At 40.8% G+C, this 22,660-nt stretch overlaps 1 protein-coding gene across 7 annotated transcripts; it reads left to right on the top strand.

Moving 5' to 3' along the window:
• Positions 1 to 19,331: 19,331 nt before the first annotated feature.
• Positions 19,332 to 22,188, top strand: LOC130722692 (probable cyclic nucleotide-gated ion channel 20, chloroplastic). 7 transcript variants are annotated; one of them, XR_009014079.1, is made up of 8 exons: positions 19,334 to 19,732; positions 19,819 to 19,899; positions 20,040 to 20,115; positions 20,186 to 20,596; positions 20,709 to 20,786; positions 21,562 to 21,691; positions 21,921 to 22,010; positions 22,138 to 22,188. XR_009014079.1 is itself a non-coding variant. In XM_057573510.1 (6 exons), the coding sequence occupies exons 2-5, from the start codon at positions 20,424 to 20,426 to the stop codon at positions 21,975 to 21,977; spliced, it is 438 nt and encodes a 145-aa protein (XP_057429493.1). In that variant the 5' UTR covers positions 19,341 to 19,732; positions 19,819 to 20,423; the 3' UTR covers positions 21,978 to 22,010; positions 22,138 to 22,188. The 7 variants fall into 7 exon arrangements, 1 of the variants encoding a protein (XP_057429493.1); XR_009014080.1 differs by having other exon boundaries at positions 19,332 to 19,732; positions 19,819 to 20,388; positions 20,459 to 20,596; XR_009014077.1 differs by having other exon boundaries at positions 20,040 to 20,596.
• Positions 22,189 to 22,660: the final 472 nt, after the last annotated feature.

Below are 22,660 nucleotides of genomic sequence, written 5' to 3'. Positions count from 1 at the left end.
TCTAACGAATTTTCCGTCCGCGTTGCCAGATTTGTTTCGACATTTCCAATCTTTCTTCAGAAGGAAGTTTTGTCGTCTGAGCATCACAGCAAAAAGTAGTTTAACGGGACAGATTAACTTACACCGCCTTTGGGATTTTAGATATCGTTTTTCCCAAATCATAGATAATTGTTTTGAGTTCTGGAATTCTGACGCCAGAATCTCTCTTAGAATTCCTCGGTGGACGTGCTGCAAAAATCGGAATCGCGAAATTTTCATTTTCCCGCGATTTCACCTGCCTATAAATAGCTCGAAAAAGCAAAATCTCTTCATTCTCACCCATTCAAGGCCGCGAGCAAGGAGAGAGGAGGAGAGGAGAAATTTTCGCGAAAACTTGACCAATCTTCGTGCAGTTCGTCCCTACTTCTAGGTATTGAGGTAACTAGCATGAATCCTACCTCTGTTTACTGTTTCTGTTGCGTTTCTGAAGTCGTTTCTGTGCTCACAGTTTTGAGCTTTTTCTAAAATTGTCCGATTTCCTTGATTTCTTGGTTGGGTTATGTTCCTTATGTTCCCATGAGTCTAAAACCTCTGTCAGTAATCGCCGATTGCGATTCAGTTGTCCAAGATCTGAAAAATTGATTCAAAACCCCATTAGTCGCACATTTCGAAACTTTATTGTCGAAAAGCTGTAATCTGACTTCGTGCCTTTAGGATTTGTTGTCACGGATGTCATGAGGATCAATGCTGTCAAATTTGTTTTCCGAACTGATAACTTTGAAGTTTTGAGCCTTTATTTTGGACCAAAATGCCCCTGGATAGTCGTATTTCGACCCGATTGTCCGAAAATTGTTCCGACAATTTCTTTGCCTTAGTTTTACCCTAAAACTACCTTGTGAATTGATTTAGATCGAAGAAAAAGTTCGAAAACCCTATTTTCCATAGTGGCCGAAACCTAATTGCTTGGGTACCGTGTCCAAAAATAATTTTTGGGTCTCTATGACCTGAGCCATTGCGTAGCTCTTTCAATTGTCGAAATTTTGGCGCCGGTTTCGTGTCATTCTGAGTTCTGTAGCTCGAGTTATGCTCGTTTTAGCGAACGAAGTCTCCGTTGTCAATTTGTGCCTAAATAGGAACTCTGAAGCTTTAGAGGCTTTCTTTACGATTTCGATTAGTATTAGTAGATCGTGTTGCTCCTAGTGAAGCTTGTGTTGATGATTGTGTTTTCTTTGTTCTAGGTTCGCAATTTCCATGCCCAACTTCTACTCACGAAGGTAAGGGTAACTCGGTTTTAGAGCGTCTTTGAGTCTTGCATGCTTTTATCGCACTGCCTGTGTTTGAGATGAAGATGTTTATATTGATTGGCAGATGATTATGATTATTATGCTGAATTTGGAAAATGTTTTCTGAGAGGCTTCGGCCGTTTACTGGTTTCTGTCGTTACTGCTTCCTAGTGGATGGAACATGTGGTTACTTTGGATTGGTCCTTGGTTGGGCTTTGTTGTTGTCTGACTTGGCATATAGGGCTTGAGTCAAGTGGCGATGAGGAGGTGTGTCCTATCATTGTCCCATCTTGCGAGATGCTAAGTGGCGATCAGGAGGTGTGTCCTATGATTGTCCCGTCTTGTGTGACGTTAAGTGGCGATTAGGAGGTGTGTCCTATGATTGTCCCGTCATGTATGACGTTATAAGTGGCGATGAGGAGGTGTGTCCTATCATTGTCCCGTCTTGAGAGACGATATTGATCGATCCATTTTGTTAGCAGCATATAGTTGCATTATAGGGAACTAACACCTGACCCTATGTTGTTGGATTTTCGTATTGGTTTATTGATATCTGATTTGATGTTACATTGTTGAGGTTATTATTATCTGAGTCCGATTTATGTTTAAGTTGTTGATATATGAGTTGAGTTATGTTGCTAGTTATTTACCATGCCAGGTAATTAAATTCGAACAGCATGATTTTTCTCTTTTATACATGGTAATTGCATGGAGTTAACCCTTTCTATTTGCTACTTGTTGTTTGGGCGCTTAACGCTATTAGGCGATGGAGATCCTTCCGCCGAGGCATAGCTACTCGAGTTGGAGATCGAGTTGTAAGTGGTGGAGTAGAGGTATGAGAAGCAGCTTTGCTTCTCTTCTTGTGGATTATGTTGGAGTCTCTTTTACTTTATGAGAACTCTGTTATTAAAGTCTTGCTTCCGCCACTGTTAAAGTGCGCATGTTTATTCTGAACCTTACTTATGGTATTGTAAACTATTATTACTGTATATCGGGAAACAAGTTATCTAAATAAAGTTATGGTATGTTTCCAACCTTTTAGCCGAAGTGTTTAGTTGTTTTACAGAAAAAAAATTCCCTTGGTTTTTAGGGATTGCAGATTGGTCCTTAGACTTTGTTAGGTTACTAATGTGACTCCTCAGTTGAGAAATTGGGGTGTTACAGTTTCAAGATGGCGAACATCTTCTCGTTGGACCTGAATTAGTACAACAAACTACTGAGAAAGTGAAGCAAATACAAGAGAAGATGAGGACGTCACAGAGTCGACAGAAGAGTTATGCTGACACACGACGGAGAGAGTTAGAGTTTGAGGCGGGAGACCATGTGTTTCTTCGCGTGACACCAACTACCGGAGTGGGAAGAGCGATAAAGTCGAGGAAGCTGACACCGAAGTTCATTGGACCGTATCAGATTATCGAGCGAGTAGGTAAAGTAGCTTATCGGATTGCGTTGCCACCTTTTCTTTCCAAGATTCATGATGTGCTACACGTGTCACAATTGAGGAAGTATATTCCTGATCCCTCTCACATCATCAAGGAAGATGATATTCAGCTTAGAGACAACTTGTCTTTTGAAGTGGCACCAATGAGGATTGAGGAACGTAGGATCAAGCAGTTGAGAAACAAGCAGGTTCCTCTGGTAAAAGTGATTTGGAACCAAGTCACGGGCGATGCTACTTGGGAACTAGAAGAGAGGATGAAGGAACAGTATCCGGAACTCTTCACTGAGCCTTAAGTTTCGAGGACGAAACTTTCTTTTTGGGGGGTAGTATTGTAAGACCTGGATTTTCAGAACAAGCTAATTTCCGACTCACGCGTAGAATCAGTGTAAGCGTGACAGGAGTTTGATATTTGAGAAAGATTAATGAAGAAGAAAGTTCAGGAATTGCTTGAGGAATGTTGCGTAGTCATTTTAGGAATTAGAGCGAGTCGTCTGCACACCCGCCTTATGGCAAGCGTGTCCAGAATAGGCTAATTTCGCTTTAGAGCAACGTTTTAAGTGAGATTTCGAATCCTTGGAAAATTTAAAGATTTTCTTTATTTTTCCTTCGATCAGCGTTTCATTTCGGAACTCTGGACTGTACGCACGATAGGTTTCACTTTTCGGATGTCCGCCGACGCTAATTTCTTTGCTTCGAAACCCTATTTTCGAGCAATGGATGAAGACTTTTTCTATTCGGGACTTCTAACGAAGATTCCGTCCATGTTGCCAGACTTGTTTCGACGTTTCCAATCTTTCTTCAGTTGGAAGTTTTGTCGTTTGAGCATCACAGCAAAAAGTAGTTTTTCGGGGCAGATTAACCGACACCGCTTTTGAGTTTTTCGATATCGTTTTTCCCAAATCATAGATAATTGTTTTGAGTTCTGGAATTCTGACGCCAGAATCTCTCTTAGAATTCCTCGGTGGACGTGCTGCAAAAATCGGAATCGCGAAATTTTCATTTTCCCGCGATTTCACCTGCCTATAAATAGCTCGAAAAAGCAAAATCTCTTCATTCTCACCCATTCAAGGCCGCGAGCAAGGAGAGAGGAGGAGAGGAGAAATTTTCGCGAAAACTTGACCAATCTTCGTGCAGTTCGTCCCTACTTCTAGGTATTGAGGTAACTAGCATGAATCCTACCTCTGTTTACTGTTTCTGTTGCGTTTCTGAAGTCGTTTCTGTGCTCACAGTTTTGAGCTTTTTCTAAAATTGTCCGATTTCCTTGATTTCTTGGTTGGGTTATGTTCCTTATGTTCCCATGAGTCTAAAACCTCTGTCAGTAATCGCCGATTGCGATTCAGTTGTCCAAGATCTGAAAAATTGATTCAAAACCCCATTAGTCGCACATTTCGAAACTTTATTGTCGAAAAGCTGTAATCTGACTTCGTGCCTTTAGGATTTGTTGTCACGGATATCATGAGGATCGTTGCTGTCAAATTTGTTTTCCGAACTGATAACTTTGAAGTTTTGAGCCTTTATTTTGGACCAAAATGCCCCTGGATAGTCGTATTTCGACCCGATTGTCCGAAAATTGTTCCGACAATTTCTTTGCCTTAGTTTTACCCTAAAACTACCTTGTGAATTGATTTAGATCGAAGAAAAAGTTCGAAAACCCTATTTTCCATAGTGGCCGAAACCTAATTGCTTGGGTACCGTGTCCAAAAATAATTTTTGGGTCTCTATGACTTGAGCCATTGCGTAGCTCTTTCAATTGTCGAAATTTTGGCGCCGGTTTCGTGTCATTCTGAGTTCTGTAGCTCGAGTTATGCTCGTTTTAGCGAACGAAGTCTCCGTTGTCAATTTGTGCCTAAATAGGAACTCTGAAGCTTTAGAGGCTTTCTTTACGATTTCGATTAGTATTAGTAGATCGTGTTGCTCCTAGTGAAGCTTGTGTTGATGATTGTGTTTTCTTTGTTCTAGGTTCGCAATTTCCATGCCCAACTTCTACTCACGAAGGTAAGGGTAACTCGGTTTTAGAGCGTCTTTGAGTCTTGCATGCTTTTATCGCACTGCCTGTGTTTGAGATGAAGATGTTTATATTGATTGGCAGATGATTATGATTATTATGCTGAATTCGGAAAATGTTTTCTGAGAGGCTTCGGCCGTTTACTGGTTTCTGTCGTTACTGCTTCCTAGTGGATGGAACATGTGGTTACTTTGGATTGGTCCTTGGTTGGGCTTTGTTGTTGTCTGACTTGGCATATAGGGCTTGAGTCAAGTGGCGATGAGGAGGTGTGTCCTATCATTGTCCCATCTTGCGAGATGCTAAGTGGCGATCAGGAGGTGTGTCCTATGATTGTCCCGTCTTGTGTGACGTTAAGTGGCGATTAGGAGGTGTGTCCTATGATTGTCCCGTCATGTATGACGTTATAAGTGGCGATGAGGAGGTGTGTCCTATCATTGTCCCGTCTTGAGAGACGATATTGATCGATCCATTTTGTTAGCAGCATATAGTTGCATTATAGGGAACTAACACCTGACCCTATGTTGTTGGATTTTCGTATTGGTTTATTGATATCTGATTTGATGTTACATTGTTGAGGTTATTATTATCTGAGTCCAATTTATGTTTAAGTTGTTGATATATGAGTTGAGTTATGTTGCTAGTTATTTACCATGCCAGGTAATTAAATTCGAACAGCATGATTTTTCTCTTTTATACATGGTAATTGCATGGAGTTAACCCTTTCTATTTGCTACTTGTTGTTTGGGCGCTTAACGCTATTAGGCGATGGAGATCCTTCCGCCGATGCATAGCTACTCGAGTTGGAGATCGAGTTGTAAGCGGTGGAGTAGAGGTATGAGAAGCAGCTTTGCTTCTCTTCTTGTGGATTATGTTGGAGTCTCTTTTACTTTATGAGAACTCTGTTATTAAAGTCTTGCTTCCGCCACTGTTAAAGTGCGCATGTTTATTCTGAACCTTACTTATGGTATTGTAAACTATTATTACTGTATATCGGGAAACAAGTTATCTAAATAAAGTTATGGTATGTTTCCAACCTTTTAGCCGAAGTGTTTAGTTGTTTTACAGAAAAAAAATTCCCTTGGTTTTTAGGGATTGCAGATTGGTCCTTAGACTTTGTTAGGTTACTAATGTGACTCCTCAGTTGAGAAATTGGGGTGTTACACGCATCATAAACACTTAGCACTTAGCATATAAAGCATGCACCACACATCCTAGATTACCCACATAGCACATAGCATGTAAGACAATCTCAAAAACATTCAGTAGATGAATCATCTACATTGTCAGCCGAAGCCTCAGAAAACATTTTCCAATCACACACAATTCCAGTGCATAAACAGTAAACAATGTCGAAACATCGACCCTAAGCATTAACTAGAGATTCAGTGAGAAGCCCTCACCTGTAGGTTCTCCAGAGTTATCTCCTAAAGCTCCTTCACAATCAAAGCCTTGCTCCGCTGGAAATTCCTCAAAATCACCTTTAGAGCAAAACCACAGAAATACTATCAGAATCTATCGAAAACTAAGCTATCGATACTTACTAAGGTTACTCGAAGTAATCTATACTCTAAGGTACGATAATCTAGCGCGAAAGACAAGTTTTCGGAAAAGGAAATTTTCCTCCTCCCCCCTAATAGGGCTCAGCCACTTTGGTTAATTGTGGGGCTCGATTTTTCTTCGATCAAACTTGGTTCCTATGCTTTCATAAGCCGTAACTAAGGGTATTCTGAACTCGGAAAAATTATCGGATCAAAAACTGTCGCAGGGGTATTTTGGTCATGATTTTTAACTTAGAAATTTCAAAACTGAAATCCCAAGAACCAAATTTTGCAGGGACGTTACTAACGACGTTTATGACAACTAATCCTACTAACACTAAGCTAAGGCGATAGTTTTTAGCCTAAAGGTTGAAGCTTTACCTCAAAAACTCCAAAAATGGGTATTTAAGGCTAAAATTGATTCCGGCGGAATTCCGGCGACATAACGGAAAATCTAACCCGGCAGAAGTGATCTTGGGCGCATAAGGAAGAGGTTTAGAATCAGAAATGAAAGATTCAGGATAGTTTTGCAAAAACCCATAAACTATCCGCTCAGAAAACTCTACAGAAAAGCTATGGAAAAAGCGATCAGAGGTAAGGATTAGCGACTATACCTCGAAGCCTTGAAGTAGCAACTGATTGATCGACGATCAAGCAAGAAATGAACAAAAGCTCTTCTTCCTTCTTCCTCTTAGCAAATTCGCAGGTTTTGGAGAGAAATGGTGGAAATTTGTGATATTTTCTCATTTCTTGGCTATATATAGAGGTTGGCAAAACGCGGTAAAATGAAAGTTTCGCGAATCTGATTTTTCCGGCTTCATTCTCCATGAATTCTAAGATAGGTTTTGGCGAAAGAATTCCAAAACTAAAATGAGGTCTCCTTATATTTTAGGTGACTAATGCAAAGTCGGTGTAAAACTATTTTACCCGATAAGTTACTTTTTGCATCGAATGTCGGAATGGAAAACTTCCTTCTGAAGAAAGATTGAAATCATCAAGAGAAATGGGTGTACGCGTGTAGAATCTTCATTTGAAGCTCTGAATAGAAAAAGTCTTCATTGACGGTTGATTCTAGGGTTTTGAAAAACCAGGGATTCGGTTTCGGCAAACTTCCGATGATTGGAATCGGACGTTCGTAGATCCTAGAGTTTCGCCTCGAAATGATTGTGATATATGGAAGAAGAGAAGTTCTAATATTTCTCTAAAGATTTTTGGACTAAATTCCTACAGTGTTCCAAAGCTGGAAGTTTGTTGGAAATTATATTCCTATAGTGTTCCAAAGCTGGAACATAGTTTTGTTTCCTAAGGTTCTTGTCCTAGGTTTTAAATGCGAATATTAGTCGTGCTATAACTTAAATCGACTTCGATACAATCCTTTGACTTTTCCTGAACTTTCTCCTTCATAAATATATTTCATTTAATAAACTTTCGTTCAGGTTTCCCTTCACATTACATCAACCCTAATCTTGAATAAGAAGTTTATTCACTTATCATAAACTTAAAAACTCGGGCCTTACATTACTACCCTCCAAAAAGAAAGTTTCGCCCTCGAAACTTAAGGGTTAGTAATAGTTCTGGATACTGTTCTTGAATCTTCTCCTTCAGCTCCCATGTCGCATCACCAGTGTCTTTATTCCAAATGACCTTCACTAACTCGATCTCTTTCCCTCTCAACTGTTTTATCCCGGTGTCACCAATGCTAATTGGCGGTGTCTCGAAAGACATATCGTCCTCTAACTCTCTGTTGTCCGGTTCGACCACTTGAATCGGTTCTCCGTTGAAAATAATATTTGTTGGCATTCGTGCAATCGCACAACCTTAACCACTTGCTCCTCTGCCCTTGTTCGTCCAAAATACTGATTAGAAACTCGGTACATCTCTATGTTCCGGATTGAATGCTCAACTTGAGTCTTACTACCTTGTGCATGACAAGACTCATTCTCCTTAATCATAAATTTATCAACCCCTCATAAGCTAATCATCCTCTTGATATCCAACAATCCATTATTGTCGTCTTTGTCCTCAAAACCTTCCTCACTCAAACCAGTTTACACTTACTGAAATCCCTAACGCTTCGCATCAATCGAGATTTATCCTCTAGAAGGTCAAATCATAACTATACCTCAAGGGACTTAACTAGTCATTTCGTCATCCGATCCTCCAACCTTCTGAGGTTTAACTACTATCGTAACTGTTATCACTACTACATCCCTTACTCACACATGATTTCCAACTCCCCAAGTCAATCTTAATCATAGGATTCTTATTCAACTGAGCAAAATTCACTTGCTAACTCTATCAAGCATCACCGAAATCCATAACAAAGTTCCATTCACTATTAGACTCTGAGTAGCTTGTCCAACTATGATAACTTCAAGTATTCATCAGCAGTGAACCCGTAGGTCTGCCATTCCGTCTGCTACTAAGGACCACCGTAGTGTCCTAAATATGGAAATCCGGGTCTTATGACCATTTTGGAATCCACCGAGGTCCGGTAATCCGCCGTGTATTAACCTCAAAATGAGTGCATGAATGCAAGTGATTAGCCAAACAACGTCTCCGACCTCACTCGACACGTCGCCACGTGTTCTAACTAACTTAATGTCTCTAAAAAGCCTACCCTAAGGCAAATGTCGATTCTGCGACAAAATGAATTAATCAAAAGAAGAAGAATGTACTTGGGAACTCATGGTTCCCGGCTAAACTTTAGATAGCCAATCAATAAACTGCTCATCGAGCGAAAAGGTACCGAAGTACTTGGAAACTTATAGTCTCCGGCTAAACTTTAGATAGCCAAACAATAAACTGCTCATCGAGCGAAAGAGTACGAATGTACTTGGAAACTTATGAGTTTCTCCTAATCTTGGATTTGCCGACACTTCTCATTTTCAAAACACTTATGTTCAAGCCCTAAACTATTGTCTGAGTCTTTTATCATTATATTAAGGGTTTTGAGGTTGTTTAATACATTATGGAGATTCATTATGAAATTGTTTAAGTTTCGTCTCTAATCCTATTAGTTTCAAAGATCCCATAATTCCAATGATTCCCTGGAGATGGTCTCAAAGCAAAAGGTCCATCATCACCCAAGTAATGGCCCGAGAAGTTCCCAGGTAAGCTGGCCGGGCACAATGCCTCATTAAAAGCCCTTCTTGCCTTAGACAGAACAACCCAAGTTCTTACGTGAATTCAAATGGGGTTTTTCCAATAACATTTTCAAACTCAATTTTCCTTTGAGAAGGTCTCGATCCATAAAACAATAATAGGGTACGAACCTCGGTCCGTCCCATCAAACTTTCCCAAAATCTCAAAATAAAATCGGCATGACATGCCCGTTATCCTCACTCTGAAGCATAACAGATATAAGTGGAGTAACATAAATAAATTAGCTCAATCAATAAACATAAACAGCATATTCCAACACATCCTAGATTAACCATTTAGCACATAACATGTGAATCATTTAGCACACAATATCATGGCATCAAGTACTCAACAAGATCGGCCGAAGCCTCAGAAATCATTTCAGGCAATTAGCAATTAAGTGCATAACACATAAATCAAGTCGAATTCGTCGACACCTAAAGCATTAGCTAGTAATTCAGAGAGTAGCCCTCACCTGTTGGTTTTCCAGCTCGCTCCTTGGTCTTTCCTTCACGATCTTCCTCCTCAAGTCCTCCGAATTCCTCAAACGAACCTTAAAGCAATTTCACAGAAATCAATCACAATGAGTCAGAAACTCAGCAAACAATAAGTCCTAGGGTCACACGGAACACTACAACTCCGTGGTACGACAATCTAACGCGTTAGGACAAGTTTTCGAAAAAGTCGGATTTCCTCCCCCCCTTGGTATAGCTCTCGGCCACTTTTCCTAATTGGGAGGGTCGATTTTTCTTCGATCAAACTTGGTTCCTAGGTTAACATAAGCCGTAACTAAGACGGTTCTAAGCTCGGAAAAATTTTCGGATCGAAAACTGACATAGGGGTAGTTTGGTCATTATTTTAAACTCAGAATTTCAAAACTGGATTTTTGAAAAACAAATTGGATGGAGACGTCAACAACGACGTTTATGACAACTAATCCTACTAGCACTAAGCCAAGTCGAGAGTTATAAGCTAAAAGATTGAGACTTTGCCCCTGTAAGACCTGGATTTTCAGAACAAGCTAGTTTCTGACTCACGCGTAGGATCAGTGTAAGCGTGACAGGAGTTTGATATTTGAGGAAGATTAATGAAGAAGAAAGTTCAGGAATTGCTTGAGGAATGTTGCGTAGTCATTTTCGGAGTTAGTGCGAGTCGTCTGCACACCTGCCTTATGGCGAGCGTGTCCAGATTAGGCTATTTCGCTCTTAAAGCAACGTTTTAAGTGAGATTTCGAACTCTCGGAAAATTTAAAGATTCTCTTTATTTTTCCATCGACCAGCGTTTCATTTCGGAACTCTGGACTGTACGCACGATAGGTTTCACTTTTCGGATGTCCGCCGACGCTAATTTCTTTGCTTCGAAACCCTATTTTCGAGCAATGGATGAAGACTTTTTCTATTCGGGACTTCTAACAAAGATTCCGTCCGCGTTGCCAGACTTGTTTCGACGTTTCCAATCTTTCTTCAGAAGGAAGTTTTGTCGTTCGGCGATCACAGCAAAAAGTAGTTTTTCGGGACAGATTAACCGACACCGCTTTTGAGTTTTTCGATATCGTTTTTCCCAAATCCTAGATATTTGTTTTGAGTTCTGGAATTCTGACGCCAGAATCTCTCTTAGAATTCCACGGTGAACGTGCTGCAAAAATCGGAATCGCGAAATTTTCATTTTCCCGCGATTTCACCCGCCTATAAATAGGCGAAAAAACAAATATCCTCTTCATTTTCACCATTTTGGCCGAGAATTGTAGAGAGAGAGGGAGAGGAGAGATTTTCGTGAAATCTTGACCAATCTTCGTGCAGTTCGTCCCTACTTCTAGGTATCGAGGTAACTATCATGAATCTTGCCTCTGATTTCTGTTTCTGCTGAGTTTCTGAAGTCGTTTCTGTGCTCTAAGTTTTGAGCTTTTTCTAAAATTGTCCGATTTCTCTGTTTTCTCGCTTGGGTTATGTTCCTTATGTTCCCCTGAGTCTAAAACCTCTGTCAGTAAACTCTGATTGCGATTCATTTGTCCAGGATCTGAAAAATTGACTCAAAACTCTTTTTGTCTCACATTTCGAAACTTTATTGTCGTAAAGCTATAATCTGACTTCGTGCCTTTAGGATTTGTTGCCACGGATGTCATGAGGATCGTTACTGTCAAATTTGTTTTCAGAACTGATAACTTTGAAGTTTTGAGCCTTTATTTTGGACCAAAATGCCCCTGCGTAGTCGTATTTCGACCCGATTGTCCGAAAATTGTTCCGACAGTTTCTTTGCCTTAGTTTTACCCTAAAACTACCTTGTAAACTGATTTGATCGAAGAAAAAGAGCCGAAGCCCTTTTCTCCTTATGGTCGTGGGTTATTTCCTTAGGGGGGGGAGTTTTTCGTTTTCGAAAACTTGTCCTTTCGTACCCGTTTGTCGTATTCTGAAGCTTTGATGCTTTGTCTATCGTTTATGTATTGTTTTGCGATCGAACTAATCGATTTTGTTTGAATTCTGCTTTGTTTTTCTCCGAGGTTCAGTTGAAGGAACTTTGGAATATTCAGAGCAACTGTTTGAGGACAACCTTGATTTCGAAGCTGGAACAGCTCGAGGTTAGGGCAACTTACATATATATTAGCTATGAATGCATGATAGGCGTCGATCAATTCGACTTATGCTTTACTTTGGTGTTGTTTATGTTGATGAACTGATATTGTGATGTTGTGCTTTGTTGGATTGTGCGTTTTGACGCGACTTCGGAGTGGAGATTCATTGATCTGGTGATCTTTGATGTTTCGGGTTGGATGAGCAACCCTAGGCAAGTTCAAACGAGGGGTTTGAGACTTAGCCACTTGCTGGTATTTGTTGGAATTCTTAGACTTTCCCCGGGAAACTTCTTTTGGGTGGTTGGTTTTCGGAAAACCTAGAATGAATAGAATTTTGTAAACTAGAGACTTTGGGAGACTTAGACTTTGAGAAATAAACTCATAACCTGACTAATTCAATTCGAAACGTTTTTACTAAATGAATAGTTATAGGAGAACTAAAGGGGAAAACATTTACGAAAGACGGGGAAAAGTCGACCTTTGTTGTGGGTTTGGAGAGTTATCGGAATTGGGGAAAGCCACTAAGGTGAGCTATGGTGATGATTGAAGTCACCGAGTACTTTAGTACTCTTGGGGAGTGTTGTGGAGCCGTGTTGTATTGACCGACACCTAGTGCTCTTGTTGTTTGGGCTGTGTTGTATTGACCGACACTAGACCCTTGTGTTTTCTTGTTGGAGTTGTGTTGTATTGACTGACACTTACTCCAAGTTGTGTTGTATTGACCGACACTAACTCATTGGGTTTGGTTGAGATTGGGTTGTGAGCTAGACACTTTCGTGGTAAGGACGATTCGTTGTTTGGCTAACCACGTTGCATTCAATCGGGTGAATAACGGGAATGGTTCACCTGTGCATATCATGGTGAATAACGGGAATGGTTCACCTTGCATTAATGATGAATAACGGGAATGGTTCATCATTCGGTGAATAACGGGAATGGTTTACCAAGGATGAATAACGGGAATGGTTCATCCAGGATGGATTTCATCCAGGATGGATAACGGGAATGGTCCATCCATAGTGAAAATGCTTCACTTGTGGCGAACGGGAACGCGTCACAAATCCGGATTCATATTGTGCATTTCACGCATACATTCATGCTGACTGAGACTGTGTGATGTTTGTTTATTGAAGCAATGTTAGAGCCATAACATGCTAGGATTACTTATATGCTTATATAACAACTTATATATATATACCCTGTCACATGTTGTGTGTATATGTACTTATTGCTGTGAGTTGACCCTAGCGCCTTGGCTTTGTTTGTATGTTTGTCTTTGGGCGGTCGGCCTGCTGCCAGATGTCGATGGCCGACTGGTTCTCGACGGTCTCTCCCTCGGGGGGGATCAGATATGAGTTGCTGGATAGGGATGCCCCCACCGCTTGGGTGATCGATGTGGCTGGTCACCGGGCGACGTATAGGGGAAGGGTCATGGAGGACCGGACGGATGAGCGAGGACGCCTGACGAGCGGAGTGCTACGGCGTATGGAGCTGAGTTTTGACTTGCCGCCCTCAGTTCATTGTGGACCAGGCACTGGACATGCACCACCTGCACCACCTCCGACTTCACCTTCTGTCGAGGAGGACCCAGAGGAGATCGAGCCTGCTGCTGCTGCTATACCTGTTGTGCCACCTCCGGCTACTGCCATCGCTTCTACCGACGTGGCGTCGTCCTCTAGGCTCGTACAGCCGAGGAGGGAGTCTGTTGTCCCATCTGTCTCACGTCTCTTATCTTTCTCTTCACCGCACGGCTACCGTGTGGACCCCTTGATGAGGGTGGAGGAGGAGGATGTTCTCACAGGAGAGGTGGATGTGGAGACCGGCTCGACTAGGGCGGTGCGCAGGACAGTGAGGAGGGAGGTTATGGATTTGGACACCGAGATGATTACGGTGGATTCCGACTCTGATTCCGAGAGCAGTGGGGAGAGCTACTCGCCGAGCAGCGATGAGGAGGAGGATGATTGGTGAGCTGAGCTGGGAGGGTAGGTTAGGATTAGCGACATTTTTTGTGTAGAGCTCTGATCGTCAGTTTCTTTTTGGGACAGGGTAGGTTCCGATGTGTGGCTTTTTGTGTGGTTCTTTTGAGGAGGATCACAGAGAGTCTGTCGGAGTATAGGGGTCTTCCTTTCAGGCCATTTTTTAGTGCCGACTTTCTCTTGGATAACTGTATTTTGATACTTTTACTCACAGTTATGGTTTGTATATTTGCCTGCGGGCGTACTACTTTGGAGTCACTGCGGCTTCACGTGACATGGAGTGCAGCTGAGGCTGTACAGATGTATATATTTGTATATCGGTTAGTTTAGTTGTTGGGTGTTGTCTTTACTTCCTTATCGTTTTGATTTAAAGGAAAGAAAACAAAAAAAAAAAAATTACCTGTTTTCCGCGTAAAGTTTATTTTTGGTTACTAAAGTGACACCTGGAAATCGGGGTGTTACAGCCCCAAAATGGGTATTTGAGGTAGAATTGATTCCGGCGGAATTCCGGCGACATTACGAAAAAACTAATCCGACAGAAGTGCTCCTGAGCACGTAGGGAAAATGTTTAGACAAAGAAATCAAGCTATTTGGACAATTTTCCAAAAACCTCAAAACTTTGGACACATAAAGACTTAGGAGAAGTCGACAGAAACGACGATCAGAAGAGAGATATAGTTTACCTACCTCAAGGTCTTCGATTAGCAAAGATCGGTGAAGCAAACGGGCAAGAATTCGCGAAGATCAACTTCCTCCTCTTCTCCTCTCTTGGCCGCGGTTTTGGGGAAAGAAATGGGTGAGTTTTGCAAAATTTTCATTTTCTAGCTTATAACCTATATATAGTGAAGGAAATGGAGATATTTTGCAAAGTTTGGATAAGGATGCATTGGTGGATGGATAAGGATGGATAGATATTTTTGAGAAGATATTTTGGTAAAGATATTTTGTAAAGATATTTTGTAGAGATTAGATAAGGATGAGTAGATATTTATCAAGGATCGGATAAGGTTGAATAGATATTTATCAGAAATTGGATAAGAACGAATAGATATTTATCAAAGATTGGATAAGAACGAATAGATATTTATCAAAGATTGGATAAGAACGAATAGATATTTATCAAAGATTGGATAAGAATGAATAGATATTTATCAAAGACTGGATAAGAACGAATAGATATTTTAGGGAGATATTTTGAGAAGATATTTTGTAAACCGGTACAGATTAGTTTAGATACCGGAGGGTTTAACTCATAGAGTTAAAATAAAAATATAAGAGTGATTCCTATTTTTCCGGCTTCGTTCTCCGTGAATTCTAAGATAGGTTTTGACGACAGAAATCCAAAACTCAACAAAAGTTTCCTTCTATTTTAGGTGACTAATGCAAAATCGGTGTAAAACCTTTTTACCCGATAAGTTACTTTTTGCAGTGGATGTCGGATGAGAAAACTTCCTTCTGAAGAAAGATTAGAAACAACGAGAGAAGTAGGCGATCGCGGGTGGAATCTTCATTTGAAGCTCCGAATAGAAAAAGTCTTCATCGTCCGTCGATTTTAGGGTTTTTGAACTATCAGGGATTCCGTTTCGGCAAACTTCCGAGAATTGGAATTTGACGTTCGTACGTTCCAGGGTTTCGCATCGAAATACTTGTTTATAGACGAATAAGAGAAATTCTAACATTTCTCTGAAGATTTTTGGAATTAGTTTCCATCGCGTCCTAAAGTATAAATTAACTATTCACTAATACCTTTGACCTAGGATTAGGCGTAGGTTAATCGTGCAATAACTCCTATCGGTTTTTCGATAAATTCCTGGACTTTTCCTGAACCTTTTTCTTTCACAAATTTATCTTAATCAAATAAACTCTTTTATTTTATTCACTTATCCAAAGCTTTAAAACTTGGGCCTTACAATTTTGCTCTGGTAATGCCTCTTCATCTCAGAATCTTGATAGGCTTTAGCTGCTGACTTGTCGAAAACGGCACTACACCGAGGACAAAGCATGACCTCTTTCTCGCCATCTTTGCTTCGTGACAAAAACTCAACAAGAGTTTCTCCTGCCTTGGGGTAAACCTCCTCTAGGCTCACCTCTTTCGCGACCTCTGGTTCTTCGACAGCCATGTTTTCCTCCTTTGCTTCCTCGAGTGTCAGGCCCAGATTTAGCTTCTCAGAAATGTCGACCATGCCAATGTAGAAAGGTTCCACGTAGTTGGCTTCAGCTACCTGCAGTGGGTCGGAATCAATCTTCATTTGGCTTTTGGCTTTCTCGTCATACTTGAGCCTTCCCGAATCCAATGCCCCCTGCACAAGATCCCTGAAACGAACACATTGTGAGGTCCAATGACCAAAAAAGTTGTGATATTTACAATATTTCTTCCCTTTCCTTTGTTCAGGAGAAGGAAGTTTTTGGTCTTTAGGGACCACAAGCAAACCATCAGACACAAGTATATCATAAATTGCATCACATTTGGTCACATCAAAAGTATAAGTTTTCACAGCAGGAATCGTGTTCTTGGGGTTTTGCTCCCCAAGTTTGTTTTCACGTGGTTTCAATGCTTTACAAACATAAGGATCCCCTGGCTGAAGTTCAGCCAGATTGACATCATTTAATTCGACGTCTTCAGGAACTTCTCGATAGACACATGGACTTTGACATACTGGATCCGCATCTATGTACGCTACCTTCTCCTTCTTTGGCCACTTAGTAGTCTTGGCCCTTTCCTCAGACTTTTCGGCCTTTAGCAATTCGATGTGCCTCACTCTATCTCCGAGTAAAGACATATCGCGAATATACTGAGTGTCGATTTTCTTTCTAATGGAATACTCTAGACCACCAGCGGCTAAGACAACTAGCTCGTGTTCAGGGACATGGGTGAAACATCGAGATTTAAGCATCATAAACCTGTTTAGGTAATCATCAATTGACTCTGCTGGCTTTCTTTTAACACTAGCCAAATCTTTCAAACTCACCTTGCACTCTCCCCTAAAGAACTGCTCATGGAAAATCCTTTCCAATTGGGCCCATGTATGGACTGACCTAGGAGCGAGGGTGGTGAACCAGGTAAATGCATTTTTGGTTAACGAACTCGGGAAGTACTTCATTTTTAAATTCTCATTGATGGCTAGGTCTCCTGCTTCGATTTGGTACCTGGCTATGTGTTCTACAGTGGATTCTCCTGAATCCCCCGAGAACTTAGTGAATTTGGGGACCTTCCAGCCTCGAGGAAGTTCTGATTCGAGAACCTCCTCTGTAAAGGCTGACACAAAATAGGGTCTATTCGCGAAACCCACGTTGAAACCATGTTGGTTCAACAATTGCTCTACCACAGCAGCAACATTTTGTTGCCCCCCAGCGTTCTGGTGTCGAATTCTTTCTAGCACACCATCAGCGTCTTCTTCCCTGTTTACCATATATACATTTTGCAATGGCGGCTGCACTGCCTCGTACAAAGGGTTTGCCCTCATCTCTTGGCGTTGCGGCGCCTGGTAGCGCACAGGGGCAGGGACATGGTTAGGCAACGGGATTTGGTTAATCCCTGGTGCCGGTTGGATTTCGACTGGTGCCCCCAGGGCTGTCGCCAAACGATCCATCTGTCGTGCCAAATGCTGATTATTGGCATTATTATTTTGGAGCACAGGGTTGATTAGCTCACCTATCTGTCGAGATAACATGTTAACCATTTCATGGTTACTGTCATCTACCTGTTGCCTAATGGCTTGAAGTGAACCAGTATTCATACCTGTAGATAAATAAACTTGTGAACTGGATCCAGGAATAGGAGGGCTAACGCGACTCCCCAAATTTAGCATTGTTCCATTTGCCCCAAAAGGGGGTATGCTGAATGGGGGAACATTTTCAGGGAACGTCGAATACGTGCCTTGTATGCCTTGCATCATGGACGTAGGCATACCATAAGGCATGTTTTCCCTCGTAACTGTTGGAACAATTTGTGTCTGCACTGATGTAGATACAGGCATTTCTGCAACTGCAGAAATTGCTACATTCTGGGTTGGCATAGTGGTGCCATGCCCCATTCCAGTAGACACTTCTTCATTATTGTTACCACTACTTCCCCCAGGGCTGCTCTGATTACCCACGTTAGACCCTTGAGGAGAGGTTCTTCCTCGATTGCTCGCCATACTTATAGTCTTACCACTTCTCAGGTGCATATAAATCACAATCAAGGCAAGTAACAAATACCAAATAGCATGCAGCAAACAAAACACACGAAACGCTTCTGTAAAACTTAGTTTTCACAAAAACGATCCCACTGGGCGTGCCAATTTGTTTACGTGGTTTTTTGGTAAACAAATATCCTCTTAGTTCGACTAAAGGAAGTTTAGATTCGGGGTCCTTTTGAGAAAACGCTTTGCCAAAGTGTTGTGTGTGTGAGTGCTTTTTCGACAACACCAAGTTGGTTTAAACAGAACTGAATTTCATTACACACGGGTCAATTACAAAGAAATCACATACATCAAAATAACATAAAAACTACAAAAAGATGAAGATCTCGACAGGGAAATGCGTAGAAGAACAGGGGAATTAACAAACTTAAATGCAAGAAAACTAAAGCGTTGGTTCTGCAACATACTCCTCCATCATCACGTTTTGCTCTCTGAGTCTCATTGATGCGGACGTTTAGAGCTTTTTGGTGAACTTTCGGAGTTTTGAGTTGGGAACCTCTCTTTCTGCTGCTGCTTCTTCTATTTATAGTGCTGTCCTTGCCCACGTTCTTGGCGGTTTTTCTTGGGTGCATGATGGCTTCGTGGGTTTTGAATTTTGGCGCCATGCCCCACGTTTAGCCACTGGTCTTCGAGCACGTGACTCTATTGCCACGTGGGTGGTTCTGAGTCGTGGGCAACCGTTGCTATTCGTGGCATCGTGGGTATATGCACGTGCTTGTAGTTACTTGTTACTCGGTAACTGCCTCTTCCATTAAGATGATCGAGATTTCTTCATCTGCTGAGTTTGTCGAGATATAACTCTTACTAACTTGACTTTGAGGGGCACCGTATGCTGAGTTGCCGGTTTCGCCATAGCCCTTGCTGTCGAGAACCCACCTTTGCACCATGATGTCGAGAGTCGTAGTCCTCGTAGTTTTTAGCTTAACAATACCATAACAGTATTTAAACAACTCAACTAGAAATTTTGCATTAGAGATGCTATTAACCGATTAAGAAAGCCACATCATTCGCCAACAACAACATTCACTATGGCATTTTGCTGCTATCACTCACTACTACAGAAATGACCTTTTGCCACGTCTCAATTGCCACGGTTATAGGCGGAACCGTGGCAAAAGGTCAGTTGCCACGGTTATTAACGGAACCGTGGCAAAAGAGGATAATATTTTATTATTTTTTTTTAGGAACCGTGGCAATAGATTTCCCCTTACCCCAGTACTCTCGTTTTTTCCTCCCACTCTCCAATTTTTTCTGAAAAGAAAAACCCTAACCTTTCTCTCTGTTCCCTCTCCTCTCTCTCCTGCTCCCTCTCGTTCGCACGCGTCCCTCTCCCTCTCCTTCTCCTGCTCGGTGCCGCCCATTCCACCGGCGCCGCTCGTGTCCCTCTCCTTCAAGTTCCATCGCTCCCGGGCTCTGATACCATCCGCTGCCGATCCATAGTTCTTCACCGATTGATGCTTCATGTAACACTTTCCTTGTTAAACTCCAAGCACTACGTATCATTGCTTGCTGTTCTCAGTCAACCCTCAGCACCAGCCTCAGCATCTCGACCCCGACAAGCTCCAGGACCACTTCAACAATTTCTATGAAGATCTCTTTCAGGAGCTCAGCAAGTATGGCCAGATCTAGAGCTTGAATATTTGTGACAATTTGGCTGATGTAACCCTAATTTTTGTGATGTTTGTTGCTTTTTCCTCAGGTTGGAAATGTATATGTTCAGTAAAAAGAGGAAGATCATGCCCCCAATGCTCTGATGAACCTCACTGGAAGATTTTTTCAGGTACTCAATTCCCCCCTTTTCTCATCCAATTATGGTTTTTCTCCATTTTTCCCTTCAATACTGAGTCCCTGATTATGTGAGCTACTGCTTTCATTATTCATGGTTTGGTTCTAATCCTGTTATCTTGTGAATTGTTACAGCTGTAAACTAGTTGGTGGGATGTTTGTGTTTATGATAAGAAAGCCATTTTCTAGCTTAAAAAAGCCATTTTTCAATGTGGGTGTGTTTGTAATTTGTAATTTTCTTTGTGTAAGCAAAGTTAATAATTTAATATTACTGGTTTCAGGTCAATATATTGGAGATGCTCAAATGGTTTGACATTGAGTCATTTTTAATTACCTTATTGTTTGCTGTTAGTAGTACTGATTTGTTAGTTAGTTTGTGGACAGTCAAGGAAATGATCTTAGAAAGAAGACAATGAACTCTGTCTTCTGGAACTCAAACATGATTCAATGTCTTGATTACTAGCTCAGAGATAACACGTCTGAGGTATTTTCAAGTGCTACTTGTGTAAATTTATCAATATGGAAAACTATCTTAACCTTATGCAGCAAATCAGTACTATAGCTGGTAATCAAGTGCCTAGCTATTTTGTGTGGGAAGTCCTTTTTACTATGTCCATCATGGGATTGGGACTCTTGCTTTTTGCAATTCTCATTGGAAACATACAGAATTTTCTACAGGCTCTTGGGCGGAGGTAGAACTTAACCTAATGCTGGAAGTTTTTTTAATTAAACTTTGATGGTCAAGTTCTGATGTGTTTATTGGTGCAATATGCTTGATATTTTTAATTCTTATCCCTTTTACAGGAAGCTGGAAATGCAACTTAGAGGTCGTGATGTTGAGCAATGGATGAGCCATCGGCGCTTACCAGTAGACCTGAGAAGGTATAAAATTTTCCCATTCTTCTCATGACTCATATCCACAGTCAAAAAAGCATGTCAACTGCTTGATTCAAGTCATTGGTTGTCAACTCCCCACCCTCTCCAGAACTCTGTTTATTGACATTATACATAGTTCTCTTGTGCATGGGCAATTTACTGATCCGAGACACACGTTCTGTTTTGCATGACTTGGCTAACTAAATTAGCAGCTTCTGAAGACTTATTTCAGATTTTAAAGAGGCATAGGATGATTTGGAATTTCTTTTTGTATCTGTCCCCAAATATGTTCTGGTTTTTGTGTATTTATTAAATATAATTAACTACTCTGTTGATTCGTGGTATGCATAATCTTGCAAAATATGTGAAATGATATTTCAGCATATCTTCTCTATCTCTAATAATGGGAGTGATATATACAACAAGTGATATTACATAAAAGGAAAACGTTTATAAATTCTACCACGTGGTAGCTTCTGCAAGGCACTCTAGTGTCCCATTAAAATTTTAACTTGTGTGACATATACGGTGCATTTTTTAATTCGTGTCATATACTCATGTCATTAATATCATAGTATACGATGCATTTTTTAAATTGTAGATTCTTTAATCTAGTCTCCATATATGAGGAACTACTCTTTTCCTATATAGCATGTCTGTAGGCCTCAAAGCTAAGGAAACAGTCTGCACTGTATATTATGTCATTTCTTTAGTCATTGTATCACATCAAATTATGGATCATACATTGTGTACAAGTAATAGATAATATGTCTCAATGCAGGAGAGTAAGACAGGCTGAACGGTATAATTGGGCTGCAACAAGGGGGGTGAATGAAGAAATGGTTATGGAGAATCTACCAGAAGATCTGCAGAGAGACATTAGACGCCATCTCTTCAGATTTGTTAAGGAAGTATGATCATAACATTTGCACTAAATGACTAATTATAATTACAACAATTTGTCATGCTTACGCCTTAAGTAGATTATAATCATGTGGTTTAGATGCTAGATAAGCTTCAGAATCTCAGTCACCATGGTTCACTTAAGATTTGGTTTTCTTTAGGTCTCTACTTGTAACCTGTTAGATTGAGTAGAAGTTTAAATGTAAAAATCATTTTGAAGGAAAATCATTTTGCCAGAGTATGGAACTAGAATGCCATTATCTGAAGGGGACGCTTGTGGTGAAGAACTTATGACATGGTATCTTGAACATTCTTCTGTAAGCTCAGGTATAACAATACTTGATTCAATGACAGGATGCTTGTTTCTAACATATTTTTAAAATTGCAATAGTCAGCAACTTGGCCACTGCAAAATAAGCAACAGCATGGTTCATTGATTCAATATCTGGTGCAGATGGTAGAAAAGTAAGGCTTCCTGGACAGAGGTTGGTTAGCAACAGGACAGTAAAGTGCTTGACAAATGTGGAGGCATTTTCACTCTCTGCCGCCGACCTTGAAGAAGTCACGATACTTTTCACAAGATTCTTGCGGCGCCCTCAGGTCCAAGGAGCTTTAAGGTAATTTCTTTATATCTACTATCAGTATTTAGGGTTCAGCATAAATAAAAATGAAAATAAGCAAACCAGCAATAATACCTGCACACTTTTTATATTCATAAATTCTTCACAGATGGTAACATTTTGGTCCAGCTATAACTTTCTTTGAATGTTCTGTGATGAGTTCACCTTGGATTCAGTGAAGAGTTTGTGCTATTGTTATCATTATTGATATATTTAACCACTAATATCTATTAAGATTGTGATTTTTCACGCATCGAAAGCTTAATTTATGTTTTGATATTCATGGCTGACATGTTCATTTGATAATTGTGTTGTTTTAGGTATGAATCGCCTTATTGGAGATCCCTTGCCGCAAAC

Source organism: Lotus japonicus, chromosome 6 (genome assembly GCF_012489685.1).
Source record: "Lotus japonicus ecotype B-129 chromosome 6, LjGifu_v1.2".
Lineage (NCBI taxonomy): Eukaryota > Viridiplantae > Streptophyta > Magnoliopsida > Fabales > Fabaceae > Lotus > Lotus japonicus.
The sequence above is the reverse complement of the archived record's forward strand: the minus strand, read 5'-3'. Positions and strand labels throughout refer to the sequence as shown.